At 40.3% G+C, this 21,739-nt stretch overlaps 2 protein-coding genes across 2 annotated transcripts in view; one reads left to right on the top strand and one right to left on the bottom strand.

The window, feature by feature from the left end:
• FBXL13 (F-box and leucine rich repeat protein 13) overlaps positions 1-21,739 on the bottom strand; it is a 277,423-nt gene that overhangs the window by 122,204 nt on the left and 133,480 nt on the right. Inside the window, exon 10 of the mRNA XM_030932545.1 lies at positions 3,512-3,564. Coding sequence (XP_030788405.1) covers positions 3,512-3,564 — 53 coding nt within the window. The remainder of the gene's footprint in view (positions 1-3,511; positions 3,565-21,739) is intronic.
• Positions 1-21,739, top strand: part of LRRC17 (leucine rich repeat containing 17) — a 37,888-nt gene that overhangs the window by 14,130 nt on the left and 2,019 nt on the right. The window contains exons 2-3 of the mRNA XM_010377634.2: positions 6,100-7,006; positions 17,849-18,004. Of these exons, the coding sequence (XP_010375936.1) occupies positions 6,235-7,006; positions 17,849-18,004 (928 nt within the window). The 5' untranslated portion in view covers positions 6,100-6,234. The remainder of the gene's footprint in view (positions 1-6,099; positions 7,007-17,848; positions 18,005-21,739) is intronic.

The following is a 21,739-nucleotide window of genomic DNA, read 5'->3' as shown; positions in this document are numbered from 1 at the left end:
CATAAGACAAGCTTAGAAATCAAAGCTCTTTGAATGAATGTTACTCAACTCCGGAGCCTGTGTCCCAGTCTACGTCTCAAAGGGAAAAACAATAGTAAAATGTTGCTGGATAAAATTATCGGCCCTATATAATATTAGACTCCAAAATTGGACAAGACTTTGATGTTCACAAATTCAATGCAGATGGCATTGTTTTGACTTCCCTATTAGAGGGCCAAACTCAAAGAATCTGATATTTTACTCAAATACAGAACTCAAGCTCCCTGAGGACAAGAACTGAAAAATGATTCATTTTTTAATTCCCTCCAACACCTAGCAGAACATATTTAACACAGTAGGTGCTAAAACATCCACAGAAAGAGTAAATCCACTTGACAAACAACTTCATTATAACCACAGGCAGACATCTGGAGAATATAGTAGTCAAGATTTAAAATCTTTCTTCATGAAGAAGCCCACGTTCACTTTGCTAGTGGAAAAAGAGTGCAACCAGAGAAAGTAGAACATTTTTTCTCTGATGTGATCTTTGACATGTCTGTCTATGCCTCCATTTCTTGTAGATGACCCTTAAGGGCACTTTTGAACATAAAGAAACAGGTTATTTATATTAAAGTATAAGCCACTGAGAAGATGCTTAGTTTCTTTATGGGTGGTTCTTTATGTTCTGCTGGTCAGGGATTAAACAACTAATTTAAATGCTGAATCTGTGTATTGAGGCAAGGAGTGGAGGAGTTCTGAGGGTCTTAACATTTTTGTGTACACATTCTATTTGTGTATAATGCCTTCCATGTTTTGAAAAGATGTTTTACTGTGGAAATAGGGGGATGGATTTCATGGGGAAAAATTACTAAAGTAGGATTTTCAAAGTGCTCAGTTCTAAAACAGGAGATATATACGTAAACGTAAGTGTTATACACAGTGTGAAGGATCTGTGTTGAAGTACTGAGACTGTATGTAGCTCAGGAGAGAGAGAAATTAATTCTGTCAGCTGGGCGCAGTGTCTCACGCCTGTAATCCCAACACTTTGGGAGGCCGAGGAGGGTGGATCACTTGAGCTCAGGAGTTCAACACCAGCCTGGCCAACATGGTGAAACCCCATCTCTACAAAAAAAAAAAAAAAAAAAAAAAAAAAAAAATACAAAAATTAGCCAGGTGCAGTGGCACGTGCCTGTAATCCCATCTACTTGGGTGGCTGAGGCAAGAGAATCACTGGAACCCGGGAGGCGGTGGCTGTAGTGAGCCAAGATGGCGCCACTGCACTCCAGCCTGGACTACAGAGCAAGACTCCATCTCAAAAACAAACAAACAAAAAAATAAATTATATTAGAAATTAACTGTCAAAAAGTGAATAGAATTGCATAGGGCTGGGGGTTGAGAGAAAATGAAGGGTGACTGTTAATGGGCATGAGTTCTTTTAGGAGTGAGGGAAATGTTCTGAAGTTGGTTGTGGTGATGGTCACACAACTCTGTAAAAATACAAAACCATGAAACTGTACACTTTAAGTGGGTAAATTTAATCTCAATATAAATATAAATTTATTATATCTCAATAAAGCTGCTTTTTAAAGGTCAATAAAAAAAAGAGAATGGGAAGACCCAGTAGAGTTGAAGAGTGTATTAAAGAATGAACAGGTGTTAGCCAGGTTGGGATAGGGGTGGTGGGGAAGGAAGGGTAGTCATTTAGGCAGATGGAAAAACAAGTTCAAGGACACAATGAAATAGCATGACATGAACAGGGAACTTCCAAGTGGTTCAGTATTGAAACAGAGTAGAAATGTGAAAGAAAAAACTAGAAAGATGAGGCTGTAAAAGTGAGGCTGAGAGGTAGCAGGAAGGGGCCAATTCATGCAGTCTTTTCATCAGCGAGGAGGGGTTGGCCTTCATGATGGAGCTGGTGCCTTGTGATTGGCATTCCACAGCCAGGCGTTTCCTCCTATTACCTCCTGTCTCCTTAGGGACTTGCTCCATGGGTTGCTTCAGCTGACTCTCCATCATCCTCCATAAACCCGTTTCCATTTCCCTGTCCCTGTTTTCCTTCTACCACTCTCTAAGACACTTTTCTGGAAAGATTAGTTTATGCCTAATGCCTCACCTTCTCATCTCTTGTCCACTTCACAATTCATTGCAAGTAGATTTCTGCTCCAATATCCCAATGAAACTGTTGTAGCAAAAATTGGCAGTCCCTTCTGATTCTCAAATCTACAATGCATTGTTCAGTCCTTTTCTTACCTGTTCACTTTGGTTCTTTCTGAAACTCTACTCACTTTCATTGTGTGATACCTCTTCATTGTCAACCTACTTCTCTTACTATTCCTTCTGAATATCCTCTGTCTGCTCCTAAAAGTCAGCATTCCGTAAGGCTCAACCTTAAGTCTTCTCCTCTTCTCATACCTTCTAAATTGATCTTATTCACTCTTATGATGTTAATTATGACTTATACATAGATGTCAACCCAAGGTGGAATTTCAATTCTTGTCAATGTTGTCCATTGCCTACTTGGTATCTCCAGATGGTTGCATTCACTAAATATTATTGAATATAATATGCCAAAGTTTGTGCTGTTGTACCATGACTACCACAAATAGTAAGACACATCTCCTGCCCTTTGGGTCTCTTAGGCTATGGAGGAAGCTGAAACCTTATGGTTAAGGATATTTATCATAGGAACCTAGAGGAACAGCAGTGACCCCAGCCCTGGGAGCCAGTGATGTCTTCGTAGAAGAGGTGGTAATAAGCCTTAAAACCTGATAAAGAGGAAAGCACCACTTGGGGACAAAGGGAAAGGGCATTCTAAGCAAAGAGCAAATGCACAACTGCAAGGAGCAACTTGGAGCATGCAGCAAAGGAAGCTCAGTGGCTGTAGGCACTGCAAATTAGTGTGTACACAGAAACTGAAGCAAGTGAGGCTGGAAAGGGAGGCAGAGGCAAAACCACAGAGGGTCTTCAAGGTAGAGTAATATTAAAGAGCGTTGGCTTTATCCAGTTGTGTAGATGATGGGAGTGTGTGTAGCTGATGGATGATGAGAGTGAAGTAGTCATATCCGCCTTTTACAAAGAGTATAAAGTGCTCACAGAATGGAAGACAGGTTGGGGACAGAGGGAAAGACTGGAGACAGGAACCAGGAAGAAAGCAACTAGGGATACATATTCATTTCCATCTTCTTTGGTACAGCTGTTGATAGCCATGAAGATAAAATGAGCCTATCATGTCTACTGGGGCCCAATTTTTTTCTGTCTCATACACACACACCATTAAATATAAATACAGTTCATTTTGGGTAGTCATTGAAAAATTTCTACTTGCCAGAGGCTCCAACACTGAGCATACATCTACGTGATTAATATTAGCATTGTACAGATGGAGTAAAATTTCTTGTCAATGTTTAACATAGTTTGCTGTTTTCCACACTGAATCCCAAATAAGCACACAAGCATCTATTCTGCATATTGGCACTCCAATGTAGCAAGTCAATCTATATAAACAGCAGTAAAAATGGTTGCTTATACTCACTGTGAATGTTGGGCAGTCAGAGACATTCAGCTCTTGCAAGTTCCTACAGTGGCCTGAAGCAAATAAGTTATACATCACTAAACTACATATTGCAAATGTTTAAACAAAGTTTTTCTATCTTACATTGAATGCAGTGTATTCATTAGAAAACAAACAAAAACCTTGGCAAGTAACATGTTCTAAGTATATGGTTTCTTTTCCCGGAAAAATGACTTTTTTGGGCTTCAGAATTAAAATATATAGACATGTTTATTATTGTTTGAGGATTATAGGAGTAAGGGGAAAAGAGAAAAATATTACTGTGGGAAAAACACTATATACTCGGAGCTTTTAGCTTGAAAGCACTTGAAGAAAACCAATCTGGTTTTTTGTGCCTGCTTTCTTATTTTTTTGTTTTCATTTAACATTTTATTATGAAAATTTTCAAACATACACAAAAGTGGAAAGAATTGTACAATAAATAATCTATATAGCCACTGCTTGGATTCTAATTTATTTTTTACTGTATTTGCTTTATCATATATCCACCCACTCATTCATCTCTCTATACATCCCTCAATCATCTTATTTTTGTATGCATTTCAAAGTAAGTTGCAGACACTAGTACACTTACCCCAAATACTTCAACATGTATATCATAAATAATTCAGCATATATAATAATAAACAGAATAGTTGACATCATTTTGTTCAGGTCAGACTTATATAAAATTTATAATGAATTGTAAATAGACAAGTGGAAGGTCAGAAAGGCTAACTGACTAGCTCTGGGACCAGAGGCCAGTGCACAGCTTATAATCTCTCGGGGAAAATGAGACATGTATACAAACAGTTAGACGGTAAAGTGCTTCACAACCAGTGCCCTGAATCTCAGTGGACAGTAAGTAAAACTCCAAATCTGAGACAGAAGAGAAGCAGCTAGGGAGGCTACACAAACCAGTGACTGGGAGGAATGCTTGAAGCAAAGAAAAGGGAAGGCATTCTAGGTGGAGACCCCATGAAGCAGGAAAACTCCAGGCAAGAGGGGGATTCTGGTGTTCAAACTGTCACAACGAATAGAAAACACATTTGCTGCTCATAACCACACAGCCCCATGCTAGTAACAACAGACATGTTAGTAGTTATAAATCCATTTTGAACATTTCTTCCTTTGCCAAGAATGGACTGCATCCTAAGTGATATATGCAAACCAGAAATACTTTCAGAATTTTAAAAAATGAAAACAATTGTTAAAAATCTGCACATCCTGGAAGTCCTCAATAATATTTAATAAGGAGAAAATAGATTTCCCAAGCAATGTAAGTTTACAAAATAAATGTTCTTACAGAATACAGTAATTATTCTATTTGTTTGTTTCATTTTTTTGAGACAGGATCTCGCTTTGTCACCCACACTAGAGTGCAAGTGGCACCATGTTGGCTCACTACAGCCTCAACCTCCCAGGCTCAGGCGATCCTTCCACTTCAGCAACCCCCACTCCCATTCCCAAGTAGCTGACACTACAGGTGCATACCACCATGCCTGGCTAATTTTTGTATTTTTTGTAGAGACAGGGTTTCCCCATGCTGCTCAGACTGGTCTCCTGGGCTCAAGAGATCTTTATATAAGTCTGACCTAAACAAAATCATGTCAACTATTCTGTTTATTATTATCAGCCTCCCAAAGTGCTGGGATTACAGGCATGAGCCACCACACCCAGCCAGAATAGTTATTTGAGAGTAATTCATCAGTTCAACAAATACTTAATAAGGAAATACAGCAGTTAACAAAATAGACAAAAATATTTTCCCTTAAGGAGTTTACTTTCTAGTGGGGAGAGACTAACAGTAAACAAAAGAAGTTAAATACCGTATCTACTTTGACAGATGGTGATAAGTGCTATGGAGAAGAAATAAAACAAGAAAAGAGATTGGGAGCACCCAACAAGTGTGATTTAAAATAGGGCTGAACAGGAAGTTTTCACTGAAAAGGTAACATTTGAGCCAAGACGTGCAGGAGATGACAAGGACAGTGCCATTTACTCCAAGCATCTCTGGAGCCCACACCCAACATGGTTGGTGACTGGGAGACAGAAAAGGATAGGAAAAAAAAAAAAAAAGCTCAGGAAGACAACCATTCAAGTCCTACCCTTGTGTGTGCATCTCAAGGCTGTATTCTTTTAAAAGAAGGAGAATTCTTTTAATTTCTTAAATCTGATGTGATGATGAACCACAGGCTTCAGTTTTAATCATGCTGAGTCCTAACATTTGTGACTACTTCCCCCGGGGTGGCCACTGTGAAGCATCTTATGCGCATGAGCCTATTTTATCCTCCCAACAATATTAGGAGGTATCCTTGGTCCCATTTTACAGATGCTGAAGATGACCTGGGTTGATATACTTAAGCAGGTAAGAGAGCCTTGATTCAAACTCAGGGCATAAACATTCAGCCTCTAACCCAGACAACTAAGAGGGGAAGAAGCTTTCTATGTCACTGTTTTGTGGAACTAAAAGGCCTTTGCCTTAAAAAGTCTGTTCTTATCTGTCAGTAATGCAGTGCTTGCAATGGGCCTTAACTTTTAATATGTATTTTTTTTCTCTTTCAACCTAGGGACTCCACGTACCCCAGCTGGGTCTCATTGTTCCAGAACTGCATTAGTTAAGATTACCCAAACTTGGATTTCAAAGGAATACTTTCATTGTTCCGTCTGTAACACGAAGTAATTGGGGCCAGCTGGATGTCAGGATGCGTGTGGTTACCATTGTAATCTTGCTCTGCTTTTGCAAAGCTGCTGAGCTGCGCAAAGCAAGCTCAGGCACTGTGAGAAGCCGAGTGAATCATGGCCAGGCGGGTGGAGGCCGGAGAGGCTCCAACCCGGTCAAACGCTATGCACCAAGCCTCCCGTGTGACGTGTACACATATCTCCATGAGAAATACTTAGATTGTCAAGAAAGAAAATTAGTTTATGTGCTGCCTGGTTGGCCTCAGGATTTGCTGCACATGCTGCTAGCAAGAAACAAGATCCGCATATTGAAGAACAACATGTTTTCCAAGTTTAAAAAGCTGAAAAGCCTGGATCTGCAGCAGAATGAGATCTCAAAAATTGAGAGTGAGGCGTTCTTTGGTTTAAACAAACTCACCACCCTCTTACTGCAGCACAACCAGATCAAAGTCTTGACGGAGGAAGTGTTCATTTATACACCTCTCTTGAGCTACCTGCGTCTTTATGACAACCCCTGGCACTGTACTTGTGAGATAGAAACGCTTATTTCAATGTTGCAGATTCCCAGGAACCGGAATTTGGGGAACTACGCCAAGTGTGAAAGTCCACAAGAACAAAAAAATAAAAAACTGCGGCAGATAAAATCTGAACAGTTGTGTAATGAAGAAGAAAAGGAACAACTGGACCCGAAACCCCAAGTGTCAGGGAGACCCCCAGTCATCAAGCCTGAGGTGGACTCAACTTTTTGCCACAATTACGTATTTCCCATACAAACACTGGACTGCAAAAGGAAAGGTTTGTACTTTTCTTACTTCTTCATTTTCACGAATAACTTGAAATGCTCTTTGAATCTTATAATCCTCCCTACACCCCACCATGTCTTGGAATTCTCGATGTCACTTCCACCAGAAACCTTTCCCCATTGGCAATGGAATTCACCCCAAGTTTTTTGGGGGTCCAGACTCAAGGCAGTTGGTAATTAAAGGACAATGACAAGACGGAAGGAGGTATCCTCAGTAGGGCAGCCATTTGGGTTCTACTCATTTGCACATCGCAAGCTGTCACTGTAAGGAATTCCTTTCATCTTAAATCCAATTTAACTTAGGTAGGTAAACCAAGGGGTATGAAAATAAGTACAAATGCCATCTATATAACCTGACTTACACCGATTAAAGTCAAAACATGGTGTGCATCTGTGAGAAGATAACCTCAAAGAGCAAACATCTGCAGAACAGGACTGTGAGAGCACTCTGAAACAGAGTGAAAGTGATGGCGCTTCTGTATTTCTTATCATTTAGTCCCAAGGTTTTAATAAATGCTCCTTTTTTTTTGAGATGGACTGTCACTCTGTTGCTCGGGCTGGAGTGCAGTGGTGCGATCTTGGCTCACTGCAACCTCCACCTCCCGGGTTCAGGCACTTCTCCTGCCTCAGCCTCTCAAGTAGCTGATTTTAATAAATGCCTCTTAACATCCTATATCTTAATTATTTCCAAATTACTCAGAATAAAACAATAAAAATTTAAAGAACTAAATTTAAAATATTTAACCTGAGAACTATGAGACTAAGGAAATCTTTCTAGAATATTACCTACTTCCTGCAAATCATTACTGGGTTTTGCAACCGATGCAATCTTGTGCTAGTATTTATGCAGGATTTGCACATGCAAGATAAAGTCATGAGCTAAGAAAACAGATGGGAGATTTCAGTAATGCTCTTGACATGTTAGTGAAGACTGATGTTCTCAAAGTGTGGTCCGGGAACTGCTAATCTACCCTACAATAACGAACGATGTAACAATGTCTATATGTTTCATTTCTGGCATGGTTTAATAACTTATTTGTAATATTAAATTAAAGCCAGATGTCATTAAGTGACGTTCATATACAGCATGGTATCATTTCTTCCACTTATTTTGGGAAATTTTGCTATGTTTTGTTTCTTTAAGGGCAAGAGAAAGAGAAAGTTCAGAGAGGAGGTCCTGGCTCCTCCCAAGATAATGTTAGGCAGGAATTTATTAACACTGTCAGGCAACCTGAACCAGAAGTAAATTTGCCCACTTACCAGCAAAGTCATGCTCAAGCCTGGCCCCACTGCCCCACTCCCCCGCCCCCCACCCCAACTGTAAAGATGGCACATGGTTAGATCTCACAGCAGCCATGTGGCACAGGGAGGTTTGCATACCAAGACACCCTGTGAACGGTATATAATTCAGTCCCATAGGAGAGCAGTTACATACAGCGTCATAACCTGGGACATGCCATTCTAGGCTCCAGGTACCCACACACATGCTGTCTACAACTTCCAGGAAGATAGTAACATTCCCATTTACAGATGAGGAAAATGAGGCTCAAAGAGGTTCAGTCACTTGACCATGGGTCTCACAGGTAAGTAGCAAAGCTAAGAAGTGAATCTTGGTCTACCTGAGTCAGAGCCTATGAGCACTCTACTTCACCCTGCAATCTTCCAGAATTAATCTGAGCATATTCAAACAATCAGCTGCCTCAACAATGCAAGCATTAGGGAATTTCGAAGAGTAAGTAAATGTAGTTTTTCTGTAGCCAGAGTGGGTAGAATTTCCCGGATATTGTTATGCTGAGTCCTTAGTGCTTCATGCTGAAGAGCCTGTTTATTAGAATTTCCTTTGTGGTGCTTAGATTGAAAACTGGAATTACATATTTTTAATACTAATACAAAGCTACTCTCCTAGATTTTAGTTAGAATACTTGATATTGCTGAGGATCTAACCTCAAGCTACAGTGAATTTGCACTTGCTGTATCAGGTGTAAATGAGAAAAGTAAATAGTATTAAGTTTATTAATTATCTGAGAAAAATATCTATACAAGATTTAAAACTTCTACAACGAGACTACACTGTGTTCTAAGAAGAGATAACATGTAAGGAAATGTCTCTTTTTCACTGCTTTTATGCTCTTGGGCCATTCCCTCCCCCAATGAGCCTATTTCTGCTTTTGTATTTTTTCCTTTTTTCCCGTAATATTTTTATCTTGAAAAACATCAGCTTATAAAAATATAAGTACATTTTTATTGCTTGCTTTCTTCAACTTATTGTTGTCTAAACACAACCTTCTAGAAATGCCCCATAAATTCATACCCCCTGCTTTAAAAATACACATCATTTACTGAAACACAATATAAATAAGGTTTCATGACATACACACTTAGCATATATAATACTGGGTCATCAAAGAACAACTTAAGTTTCTCCAAGTGTTAATGACTATGTAATTCAGAGCCTATTATTTTAGATTATAAGACGAAGGGTAGGCCAGGTACGGTGGCTCATGCCTGTAATCCCAGCACTTGGGGAGGCTGAGACAGGCGGGTCACTTGAGGTCAGGAGTTTGAAACCAGCCTGGCCAACAAGTTGAAACCCCATCTCTACTAAAAATACAAAAAAAAAAAAAAAAAAATAGACATTGTAGCGGGCACCTGTAATCCCAGCTACTTGGGAGGCTGGGGCATGAGAATCGCTTGAACTCGGGAGGCAGAGGTTGCAGTGAGTTGAGATCACGCCACCGCACTCCAGCCTGGGTGACAGAGCAAGCCTCTGTCTCAAAGGAAAAAAAAACATGAAGGGTAGCTTTGTCTTTTAATACTATCAATACAAATGGTTTTCACTATGGTTTATATAAATCTAGTGATTCATCATTTTTTGTTATATTGCTGATTTCCATAAATTCAAAGGGAAAAGTCTTGTTTATTAAATTCCCTTTGGTAGTGGCTGCCACAGAGCCATGTGCTTTAGATTGATGATGATAATTGGACTGCAACCTTTGAAAGTGAAAATACACCGAAGTTAAAAATCATGGCTAGAATTCAAGTGTGACAACCTGAGGTTCTGTACAAGTATACCACATACACATGGTCACAAATAGAGAACCTGAATACAGATTCCCCAACTCGGAGTTGAGCCTTGCCCAGCTGACTTGCAATGATTCAGATGGTGTGTGTAGGGGACCTAACACGTGCCAGTTCAACCACACAGACCTCGATGATCACTATGTATTTTTCCCTTAAATATCTAATGGCAAGAAAAAGAAATAATAGCTTTATTCACTGAGAAACAGGTACTTCGCCAAGAAATCCTAGTTTTTCAAAGGGAATAAATGTGAGACTAATTGAAAGGCATATTTATGCCATATTGAGGTAAATGGATTTGCCAAGAATATGTGAAAGTCAGAGTTTTTAAACTGCTGTTACTTTCACATTGACCAGAATAGTTTACCATTTTTTAAGGAGTTATTTTCCTTCTGACATCAGATGGGGGAGAGTTATGCAGGTATATTACCCTTAGCTGCCTCTGAAGTTAAGGGCACAATTTTACTACAGCTTGAACAATAGTTAAGAATTTTGTATATGCAATAAACAGGGCCATTTATGTCTCTTTTCTTACTATTACAAGCTTTCAGAGTAGTTCTGAGGTGGCTGACAACCAAGAGAGCCTGCTAAATGGGGAAACTACCTGGAAAAATTTCCTAACTTCCTCCTCAAAATCAACAAGGTTTGGCTGGAGGAGGAGCAAGCTTGTAAGGGGTAGTAATCAAGTAAATACGGTATTTGTTGAGGCATTTACCAAGAATTTGGGGTAGCAGTATATATGAAATGTGCATACCACATAGTACCTGAACTAGAAATAGGGGAATTGATCAAATTCTCCTTCTGGTCTGGGGAAATGTATATTTATATAATCTTCATCAAAAGCAAACGCTGTGCATCAGTATTTGCAATTCTCATTCAAGTTCTAAGGTAAAAGAAGTAAAGAATTTTTCTACTCATCAACACAGCAGATGAGATTTTCCTGTGTTTTTCTAAGCCACACTAGGAAAGCCTTTGCTTTGCATTTCCTGGTATTACTTGTGGATGCTATTTTTACCCAGGACTGCTGCTGACAATCCCAAAATGGATTCTGCAGTTTATATTCTTTTTCCAGCACCCACAGATCTGCCACATTGCCTAGGCCGAGTGTCAGAGTGTTCTCATAAACATTTTTTTCTACCCATTTATTTGTGGTTAACCCACTTTAGCTTGCCCTACAGTGGTTGCTCTGTCATCCACCCTCATGTCCAGCCCAGCAGATGTGGGTTCAATAAGCAAGTCCTAATAAACAGGCTGCTTTCTAGAACCTAGGAGGTGCTGACTTTGGTGACAAGGATGACCTACAGGTCTTTTTTTTTTTTTTTTTTTTTTTTTTTTTTTTTTTTTTAATTATACTTTAAGTTCTAGGGTACATGTGCATAACGTGCAGGTTTGTTACATATGTATACTTATGCCATGTTGGTGTGCTGCACCCATCAACTCGTCAGCACCCATCAATTCATCATTTATATCATGTATAACTCCCCAATGCAATCCCTCCCTCCTCCCCCCTCCCCATGATAGACCCCAGTGTGTGATGTTCCCCTTCCCGAGTCCAAGTGATCTCATTGTTCAGTTCCCACCTATGAGTGAGAACATGCGGTGTTTGGTTTTCTCTTCTTGTGATAGTTTGCTAAGAATGATGGTTTCCAGCTGCATCCATGTCCCTACAAAGGACGCAAACTCATCCTTTTTTATGGCTGCATAGTATTCCATGGTGTATATGTGCCACATTTTCTTAATCCAGTCTGTCACAGATGGACATTTGGGTTGATTCCAAGTCTTTGCTATTGTGAATAGTGCCGCAATAAACATACGTGTGCATGTGTCTTTGTAGTAGACTAATTTATAATCCTTTGGGTATATACCCAGTAGTGGGATGGCTGGGTCATATGGTACATCTAGTTCTAGATCCTTGAGGAATTGCCATACTGTTTTCCATAATGGTTGAACTAGTTTACAATCCCACCAACAGTGTAAAAGTGTTCCTATTTCTCCACATCCTCTCCAACACCTGTTGTTTCCTGACTTCTTAATGATTGCCATTCTAACTGGTGTGAGATGGTATCTCATTGTGGTTTTGATTTGCATTTCTCTGATGGCCAGTGATGATGAGCATTTTTTCATGTGTCTGTTGGCTGTATGAATATCTTCTTTTGAGAAATGTCTGTTCATATCCTTTCCCCACTTTTTGATGGGGTTGTTTGTTTTTTTCTCGTATATTTGTTTGAGTTCTTTGTAGATTCTGGATATTAGCCCTTTGTCAGATGAGTAGGTTGCAAAAATTTTCTCCCATTCTGTAGGTTGCCTGTTCACTCTGATGGTAGTTTCTTTTGCTGTGCAAAAGCTCTTTAGTTTAATTAGATCCCATTTGTCAATTTTGGCTTTTGCTGCCGTTGCTTTTGGTGTTTTAGACATGAAGTCCTTGCCCATGCCTATGTCCTGAATGGTACTACCTAGATTTTCTTCTAGGGTTTTGATGGTATTAGGTCTAACATTTAAGTCTCTAATCCATCTTGAATTAATCTTCGTATAAGGGGTAAGGAAAGGATCCAGTTTCAGCTTTCTACTTATGGCTAGCCAATTTTCCCAGCACCATTTATTAAATAGGGAATCCTTTCCCCATTTCTTGTTTCTCTCAGGTTTGTCAAAGATCAGATGGCTGTAGATGTGCGGTATTATTTCTGAGGACTCTGTTCTGTTCCATTGGTCTATATCTCTGTTTTGGTACCAGTACCATGCTGTTTTGGTTACTGTAGCCTTGTAGTATAGTTTGAAGTCAGGTAGCGTGACGCCTCCAGCTTTGTCCTTTTGACTTAGGATTGTCTTGGCAATGCGGGCTCTTTTTTGGTTCCATATGAACTTTAAAGCAGTTTTTTTCCAATTCTGTGAAGAAAGTCATTGGTAGCTTGATGGGGATGGCATTGAATCTATAAATAACCTTGGGGAGTATGGCCATTTTCACGATATTGATTCTTCCTATCCATGAGCATGGTATGTTCTTCCATTTGTTTGTGTCCTCTTTGATTTCACTGAGCAGTGGTTTGTAGTTCTCCTTGAAGAGGTCCTTTACATCCCTTGTAAGCTGGATTCCTAGGTATTTTATTCTCTTTGAGGCAATTGTGAATGGAAGTTCATTCCTGATTTGGCTCTCTGCTTGTCTGTTGCTGGTGTATAAGAATGCTTGTGATTTTTGCACATTAATTTTGTATCCTGAGACTTTGCTGAAGTTGCTTATCAGCTTAAGGAGATTTTGGGCTGAGACGATGGGGTTTTCTAAATATACAATCATGTCATCTGCAAACAGGGACAATTTGACTTCTTCTTTTCCTAACTGGATACCCTTGATTTCTTTCTCTTGCCTGATTGCCCTAGCCAGAACTTCCAACACTATGTTGAATAGGAGTGGTGAGAGAGGGCATCCCTGTCTTGTGCCAGTTTTCAAAGGGAATTTTTCCAGTTTTTGCCCATTCAGTATGATATTAGCTGTGGGTTTGTCATAAATAGCTCTTATTATTTTGAGGTACGTTCCATCAATACCGAATTTATTGAGCGTTTTTAGCATGAAGGGCTGTTGAATTTTGTCAAAAGCCTTTTCTGCATCTATTGAGACAATCATGTGGTTCTTGTCTTTGGTTCTGTTTATATGCTGGATTACGTTTATTGATTTGCGAATGTTGAACCAGCCTTGCATCCCAGGGATGAAGCCCACTTGATCATGGTGGATAAGCTTTTTGATGTGCTGCTGAATCCGGTTTGCCAATATTTTATTGAGGATTTTTGCATCAATGTTCATCAGGGATATTGGTCTAAAATTCTCTTTTTTTGTTGTGTCTCTGCCAGGCTTTGGTATCAGGATGATGTTGGCCTCATAAAATGAGTTAGGGAGGATTCCCTCTTTTTCTATTGATTGGAATAGTTTCAGAAGGAATGGTACCAGCTCCTCCTTGTACCTCTGGTAGAATTCAGCTGTGAATCCATCTGGTCCTGGACTTTTTTTGGTGGGTAGGCTATTAATTGTTGCCTCAATTTCAGAGCCTGCTATTGGTCTATTCAGGGATTCAACTTCTTCCTGGTTTAGCCTTGGGAGAGTGTAAGTGTCCAGGAAATTATCCATTTCTTCTAGATTTTCTAGTTGATTTGCGTAGAGGCGTTTATAGTATTCTCTGATGGTAGTTTGTATTTCTGTGGGGTCAGTGGTGATATCCCCTTTATCATTTTTTATTGCATCTATTTGATTCCTCTCTCTTTTTTTCTTTATTAGCCTTGCTAGCGGTCTGTCAATTTTGTTGATCTTTTCAAAAAACCAACTCCTGGATTCATTGATTTTTTGGAGGGTTTTTTGTGTCTCTATCTCCTTCAGTTCTGCTCTGATCTTAGTTATTTCTTGCCTTCTGCTAGCTTTTGAATGTGATTGCTCTTGCCTCTCTAGTTCTTTTAATTGTGATGTTAGAGTGTCAATTTTAGATCTTTCCTGCTTTCTCTTGTGGGCATTTAGTGCTATAAATTTCCCTCTACACACTGCTTTAAATGTGTCCCAGAGATTCTGGTATGTTGTATCTTTGTTCTCATTGGTTTCAAAGAACATCTTTATTTCCGCTTTCATTTCGTTATGTACCCAGTAGTCATTCAGGAGCAGGTTGTTCAGTTTCCATGTAGTTGAGCGGTTTTGATTGAGTTTCTTAGTCCTGAGTTCTAGTTTGATTGCACTGTGGTCTGAGAGACAGTTTGTTATAATTTCTGTTCTTTTACATTTGCTGAGGAGTACTTTACTTCCAATTATGTGGTCAATTTTGGAATAAGTGCGATGTGGTGCTGAGAAGAATGTATATTCTGTTGATTTGGGGTGGAGAGTTCTATAGATGTCTATTAGGTCCACTTGGTGCAGAGATGAGTTCAATTCCTGGATATCCTTGTTAACTTTCTGTCTCGTTGATCTGTCTAATGTTGACAGCGGAGTGTTGAAGTCTCCCATTATTATTGTATGGGAGTCTAAGTCTCTTTGTAAGTCTCTAAGGACTTGCTTTATGAATCTGGGTGCTCCTGTATTGGGTGCATATATATTTAGGAGAGTTAGCTCTTCCTGTTGAATTGATCCCTTTACCATTATGTAATGGCCTTCTTTGTCTCTTTTGATCTTTGATGGTTTAAAGTCTGTTTTATCAGAGACTAGGATTGCAACCCCTGCTTTTTTTTGTTCTCCATTTGCTTGGTAGATCTTCCTCCATCCCTTTATTTTGAGCCTATGTATGTCTCTGCATGTGAGATGGGTCTCCTGAATACAGCAGACTGATGGGTCTTGACTCTTTATCCAGTTTGCCAGTCTGTGTCTTTTAATTGGAGCATTTAGTCCATTAACATTTAAGGTTAATATTGTTATGTGTGAACTTGATCCTGCCATTATGATATTAACTGGTTATTTTGCTCGTTAGTTGATGCAGTTTCTTCCTAGCCTCGATGGTCTTTACATTTTGCCAAGTTTTTGCGATGGCTGGTACCGGTTGTTCCTTTCCATGTTTAGGGCTTCCTTCAGGGTCTCTTGTAAGGCAGGCCTGGTGGTGACAAAATCTCTAAGCATTTGCTTATCTGTAAAGGATTTTATTTCTCCTTCACTTATGAAACTTAGTTTGGCTGGATATGAAATTCTGGGTTTAAAATTCTTTTCTTTAAGAACGTTGAATATTGGCCCCCACTCTCTTCTGGCTTGTAGAGTTTCTGCCGAGAGATCTGCTGTTAGTCTGATGGGCTTTCCTTTGTGGGTGACCCGACCTTTCTCTCTGGCTGCCCTTAAGATTTTTTCCTTCATTTCAACTTTGGTGAATCTGGCAATTATGTGTCTTGGAGTTGCTCTTCTGGAGGAGTATCTTTGTGGCGTTCTCTGTATTTCCTGAATTTGAATGTTGGCCTGCCCTACTAGGTTGGGGAAGTTCTCCTGGATGATATCCTGAAGAGTGTTTTCCAACTTGGTTCCATTTTCCCCCTCACTTTCAGGCACCCCAATCAGACGTAGATTTGGTCTTTTTACGTAATCCCATACTTCTTGCAGGCTTTGCTCATTTCTTTTTCTTCTTTTTTCTTTTGGTTTCTCTTCTCGCTTCATTTCATTCATTTGATCTTCAATCGCTGATACTCTTTCTTCCAGTTGATCGAGTCGGTTACTGAAGCTTGTGCATTTGTCACGTATTTCTCGTGTCATGGTTTTCATCTCTGTCATTTCGTTTATGATCTTCTCTGCATTAATGAGTCTAGCTGTCAATTCTTCCACTCTTTTTTCAAGATTTTTAGTTTCTTTGCGCTGGGTACGTAATTCCTCCTTTAGCTCTGATAAGTTTGATGGACTGAAGCCTTCTTCTCTCCTCTCGTCCAAGTCATTCTCTGACCAGCTTTGATCCGTTGCTGGTGATGGGCTGCGCTCCTTTGCAGGGGGAGATGCGCTCTTATTTTTTGAATTTCCAGCTTTTCTGCCCTGCTTCTTCCCCATCTTTGTGGTTTTATCTGTCTCTGGTCTTTGATGGTGGTGACGAACTGATGGGGTTTTGGTATAGGTGTCCTTCCTGTTTGATAGTTTTCCTTCTGACAGTCAGAAGGACTCTCTGTTGGTCTGTTGGAGATTGCTTAAGGTCCACTCCAGACCCTGTTTGCCTGGGTATCAGCAGCAGAGGTTGCCGAAGATAGAATATTGCTGAACAGCGAGTGTACCTGTCTGATTCTTCCTTTGGAAGTGTCCTCTCAGGGGTGTACTCCACCCTGTGAGGTGTGGGGTGTCAGACTGCCCCTAGTGGGGGATTTCTCCCAGCTAGGCTACTCAGGGGTCAGGGACACACCTGAGCAGGCAGTCTGTCCGTTCTCAGATCTCAACCTCCGCGTTGGGAGATCCGCGGCTCTCCCCAAAGCTGTCAGACAGAGTCGTTCGCGTCTGCACCGGCTCCCGCTACTTCCCCTGTTGGTCTTCAGCTGTGCGCTGTCCCCAGAGGTGGAGACTACAGAGACAGGCAGGCTTCCTTGAGCTGCTGTGAGCTCCACCCAGTTCGAGCTTCCCAGCGGCTTTGTTTACCTACTTAAGCCTCAGCAATGGCGGGCGCCCCTCCCCCAGCCTCGCTGCTGCCTTGCGGATAGATCGCGGCAGACTGCTGTGTTAGCAGTGAGGGAGGCTCCGTGGGCGTGGGACCCTCCCGGCCAGGTGTGGGATATATTCTCCTGGAATGCCTGTATGCTTACAGCGCAGTATTGGGGTGGGAGTTACCCGATTTTCCAGGTGTTGTGTGTCTCAGTTCCCCTGGCTAGGAAAACGGATCCCCTTCCCCCTTGCGCTTCCAGGTGAGGCGATGCCTCGCCCTGCTTCAGCTCTCGCTGGTCAGGCTGCAGCAGCTGACCAGCACCGATTGTCCGGCACTCCCTAGTGAGATGACCCCAGTACCTCAGTTGAAAATGCAGAAATCACCGGTCTTCTGTGTCGCTCGCGCTGGGAGTTGGAGACTGGAGTTGTTCCTATTCGGCCATCTTGCTCCGCCCCCCGACCTACAGGTCTTAATGGCTTTATAGGGCCTTAGCGAGGACTCTGGCTTTCATCACAATGATATGGGAAGTCACTGGAATATTTAGCACATGCTAAGGCTTGTTTCATACCGACTTTCTTTGGCTTTAGATATCCCTTACCCCTTTCCTTTAAGAGCTGATTCTTCAATCACACAGATATAACGGTGACCAAGAAAATGGGGGCAAAAAGAGCATAACAACCTAAATATTATTAAATTTTCCAGAGTTGAAAAAAGTGCCAAACAACATCCCTCCAGATATTGTTAAACTTGATTTATCATACAATAAAATCAACCAGCTTCGACCCAAGGAATTTGAAGATGTTCATGAGCTGAAGAAATTAAACCTCAGCAGCAATGGCATTGAATTCATCGATCCCGGTAAGTTCCCCTGTATAGCCCCTTCAATGGGTGGCAAGTGTTCTGTGATTTTTTTTCTATGGCAACACTTATATACAGTAAATTTAGTTTAAAAATAACTGAACTAAATAATAAAGTACAAGTTTTAATTAAACGTGACACTTATATTAGGAGTTATTTGGCACTCAGAGAAATACTTGCCAAACTGCTGCTTTATCAAGTATGTAATACCACATATTACTACCATTTATTGTTAGCCCAAATAGTGTGTTATAGAATAGATTTTTAAAGTAATATATGGCAAATGGTCAGTAGTATGCTAAAATGTAGTGATTTTTTTTTTTTTTTTTTGAGATGGAGTCTCGCTCTTGTTGCCCAGGCCAGAGTGCAATGTGCAATGGTGTGATCTCAGCTCACTGCAACATCTGCCTCCTGGGTTCAAGCAATTCTCCTGCCTCAGCCTCCCAAGTAGCTGGGATTACTTACAGGCATGTGCCACTGTGCCTAGCTAATTTTGTATTTTTAGTAAAGATGGGGTTTCATCATGTTGGTCAGGCCGGTCTCGAACTCCTGACCTCAGGTGATCTGCCCACCTTGGCTCAAAGTGCTGGGATTATAGGCATGAGCCACCACACCTGGCCAAATGTAGTGTTTTTTTTGTTGTTTTTTTTTTTTTTTTTTTTTTTTTTTTTTTTTTTTTGAGATGGAGACTCGCTCTGCCGCCCAGGCTGGAGTGCAGTGGCCAGATCTCAGCTCACTGCAAGCTCCGCCTCCTGGGTTTACACCATTCTCCTGCCTCAGCCTCCCGAGTAGCTGGGACTACAGGCGCCCGCCACGTCGCCCGGCTAATTTTTTGTATTTTTTAGTAGAGACGGGGTTTCACCGTGTTAGCCAGGATGGTCTCGATCTCCTGACCTCGTGATCCGCCCGTCTGGCCTCCCAAAGTGCTGGGATTACGGGCTTGAGCCACCGCGCCCGGCCGATTTTTTTTTTTTTTTTTTTTTTTTGAGAAGAAGTCTCGCTCTGTCGCCCAGGCTGGAGTGCAATGGTGCAATCTAGACTCACTGCAAGCTCCGCCTCTTGGCTTCACACCATTCTCCTGCCTCAGCCTCCCAAGAGGCTGGTACTACAGGCACCCACCACCATGACCAGCTAATTTTTTTGGATTTTTAGTAGAGACGGGGTTTCACTGTGTTAGCCAGGATGGTCTCGATCTCCTGACCTCGTGATCCGCCTGCCTCGGCCTCCCAAAGTGCTGGGATTACAGGCGTGAGCCACCATGCCCGGCCTAAATGTAGTGATTTTTAAAGGGAAATTCAAATTTGGAATTTTCTTTGCTATTCATTAAGCCCCATCTTGTTTAGAATAAATTAGAAACAAACTTCTAAGCACTAAGCTCATAAATTAGGATAAAATATGCTCAAACCAGAGCCAGACATATTATATCTAGTTCTAGATCAAGACCAATTCTCTTTCCCGTCCTTCAAATCTCTTCTCCATTTGCTAAGCAAAGCCACTGGCGAAAATGAGCTTGGTAAATTAAGTAAACACCTTGGATTTGGAAAGAACTGAGAATTACTGCAATATTGACCAGATTTATAACATATATCACACAAGTGCTTTCACTAGGCTACTTCAATTTGAAAAGTTCTAACTATGAAAATGATTATTAAAACTATTAATAATGTAATGTAATGTTATAAACATTTTGAGTACAATTGTTTCCCCTGCTTTTCTTCGTGATAATCTAATAGCATTAATAGATCATTAGAATTTTAACACAATAAAAGTGAAAAATTAGAATGAACATTCTGGAGCCACAAGGGCATATTTTAGAATTAACATCTTTTTAAAAATTAGAAAATCATAATTTTTTAAAATTTCCCAAGAGACAGCAGTATGCTACACTTACACCTTAGCCTGTTACAGATGATGCTAACTTGGGAGTATGTTTGAACTGTGAAGTCAAAAGCAATTTTCATTTCTCAGTAAATGAGAATACTACAAACACCCTTCCCACAAATGAAGTGAGCATTATATTAGTGTGCAAGTCAGTCACTGGTAGCCAGTGTTGTGTCCACAAAGCCAGGGCACAGGGTAAAGAATCTGGAAGTGGAGACGCTTTCTTGCAAGAAAAACTCATTTCGACCCCCTGATTCCATCTCCAACCTGACCAATCACCACTCCCCACTTCCCAAGCCCCCACCTAGCAAATTATCTTTAAAAACTCTGATGCCCGAATGCTCAGGGAGACTGATTTGAGTAATAATAAAACTCTGGTCTCCCGCACAGCCAGCTCTGCGTGAATTACTCTTTCTCCACTGCAATTCCCGTCTTGATAAATCGACTCTGTCTAGGCAGCGGGCAAGGTGATCCCACTGGGTGGTTACAAACTAAAGAATCGCAGGACAAACAAAAGCCATTCCAAAGGTCCTTAGGCAAGTGTCTGATTTCCTTCTGCTGTCATCTACAAGCAAAACCGTAGTTTACTATTAACGCAAACCAAGTTTTAAAACTGTCTCAAAAAAAAAAAAAAGAGAGAGATTATAATAGTTATATGTCCTAAGTTAAATGTATTAAAGTAAAGAGTAACAGTTACAACAAAACTAGCATATAAATAAAACTCGAGAAAAATGACAAGACAATGCAAAGAGATAGTGCAAAATGGACTTGCCTTGCTTCTACTGATGTTTTTCACAGGTTTTCCATAACTGATACTTTTCATCAGTTGTGGAATTCCCATAATTGCAGGGATTCCTTTTCTGTCCTTAGGATCCCCTGAAGGTCTTTTAATCTTGTTCACCAAATGTGTGCTCCTTGCTGACACAAAATGGTCTCTATCATCAGCGGTGGTACTCTCTTTTCCCTCTTTGTTCAATTCAATCTCAGGAACGTATTTTCTACATTAATAAATATTTATTAAGCACCTACCAAATGCCAAGCACTTTCCTGGAACAAAAAAGTTCTTTTGAAACAAAAAAGTATCTCAGCAGTTAAGGCAAAATAACCTAAAGAAGTTTTAAAATGAAAGGTCTCCTATATTTCAGGGTCTTTGGGATGAAACCCTGCAAGTAGACTTACTTGAATGATTTTTGCTGGTAAGTATACAAATGCAGTGGGAGTCGCCAGACTTTAAAAGACGTGAATAACAATCATATAAAATGCCAGACATTGTTGTGGAAAAGAGAAAGAAGATACCCTACTAGGGGGTTTTTACCTCCTTTAAGAAACAGACAAAAACTAGTTTTCCCAAGTGCCTGAATATATATGGTTTAAGTAACAATATACAACACTTTCAAACTAAAATCTAGGAATGTTTACATATGCTTTTAATCTCAAAGTCTAATGTTTTGAGAAAAGTAAATCTGTGAGATCACTGACTCACAGAATTTTACCAAATAGAAAAAAATCCAGTATCTTCAGAACACAAGGGCTGATCTTTTGTCCCCTACCCCCAAGACATTGCTTGGTACCAAAATAGAAAGTTATTTTTTTAAGGGGGAATTATGGGTTTTTTCTGAGAACAGATAATATGAAAATAGTTAATAGTAATGGTGTGACCACATATTTTCCTAATTCAAAATAAGGACGCTATGCTCTACAAGGGTATTTTAAAACAATAATGAGATAATATTTGAAATAGAAACAAAATATTTGTATTTCTGGAGTATCTGGCTGGTCCATATCAACTGGAATACAGATGACCCAAGTGTAGACTTCTTTGCTCTTAAAGGGGGAAAAAAGCTTTTTGTTGTT

This window comes from Rhinopithecus roxellana, chromosome 6, assembly GCF_007565055.1.
Source record: "Rhinopithecus roxellana isolate Shanxi Qingling chromosome 6, ASM756505v1, whole genome shotgun sequence".
Taxonomy (NCBI): Eukaryota; Metazoa; Chordata; class Mammalia; order Primates; family Cercopithecidae; genus Rhinopithecus; species Rhinopithecus roxellana.
The sequence above is the reverse complement of the archived record's forward strand: the minus strand, read 5'-3'. Positions and strand labels throughout refer to the sequence as shown.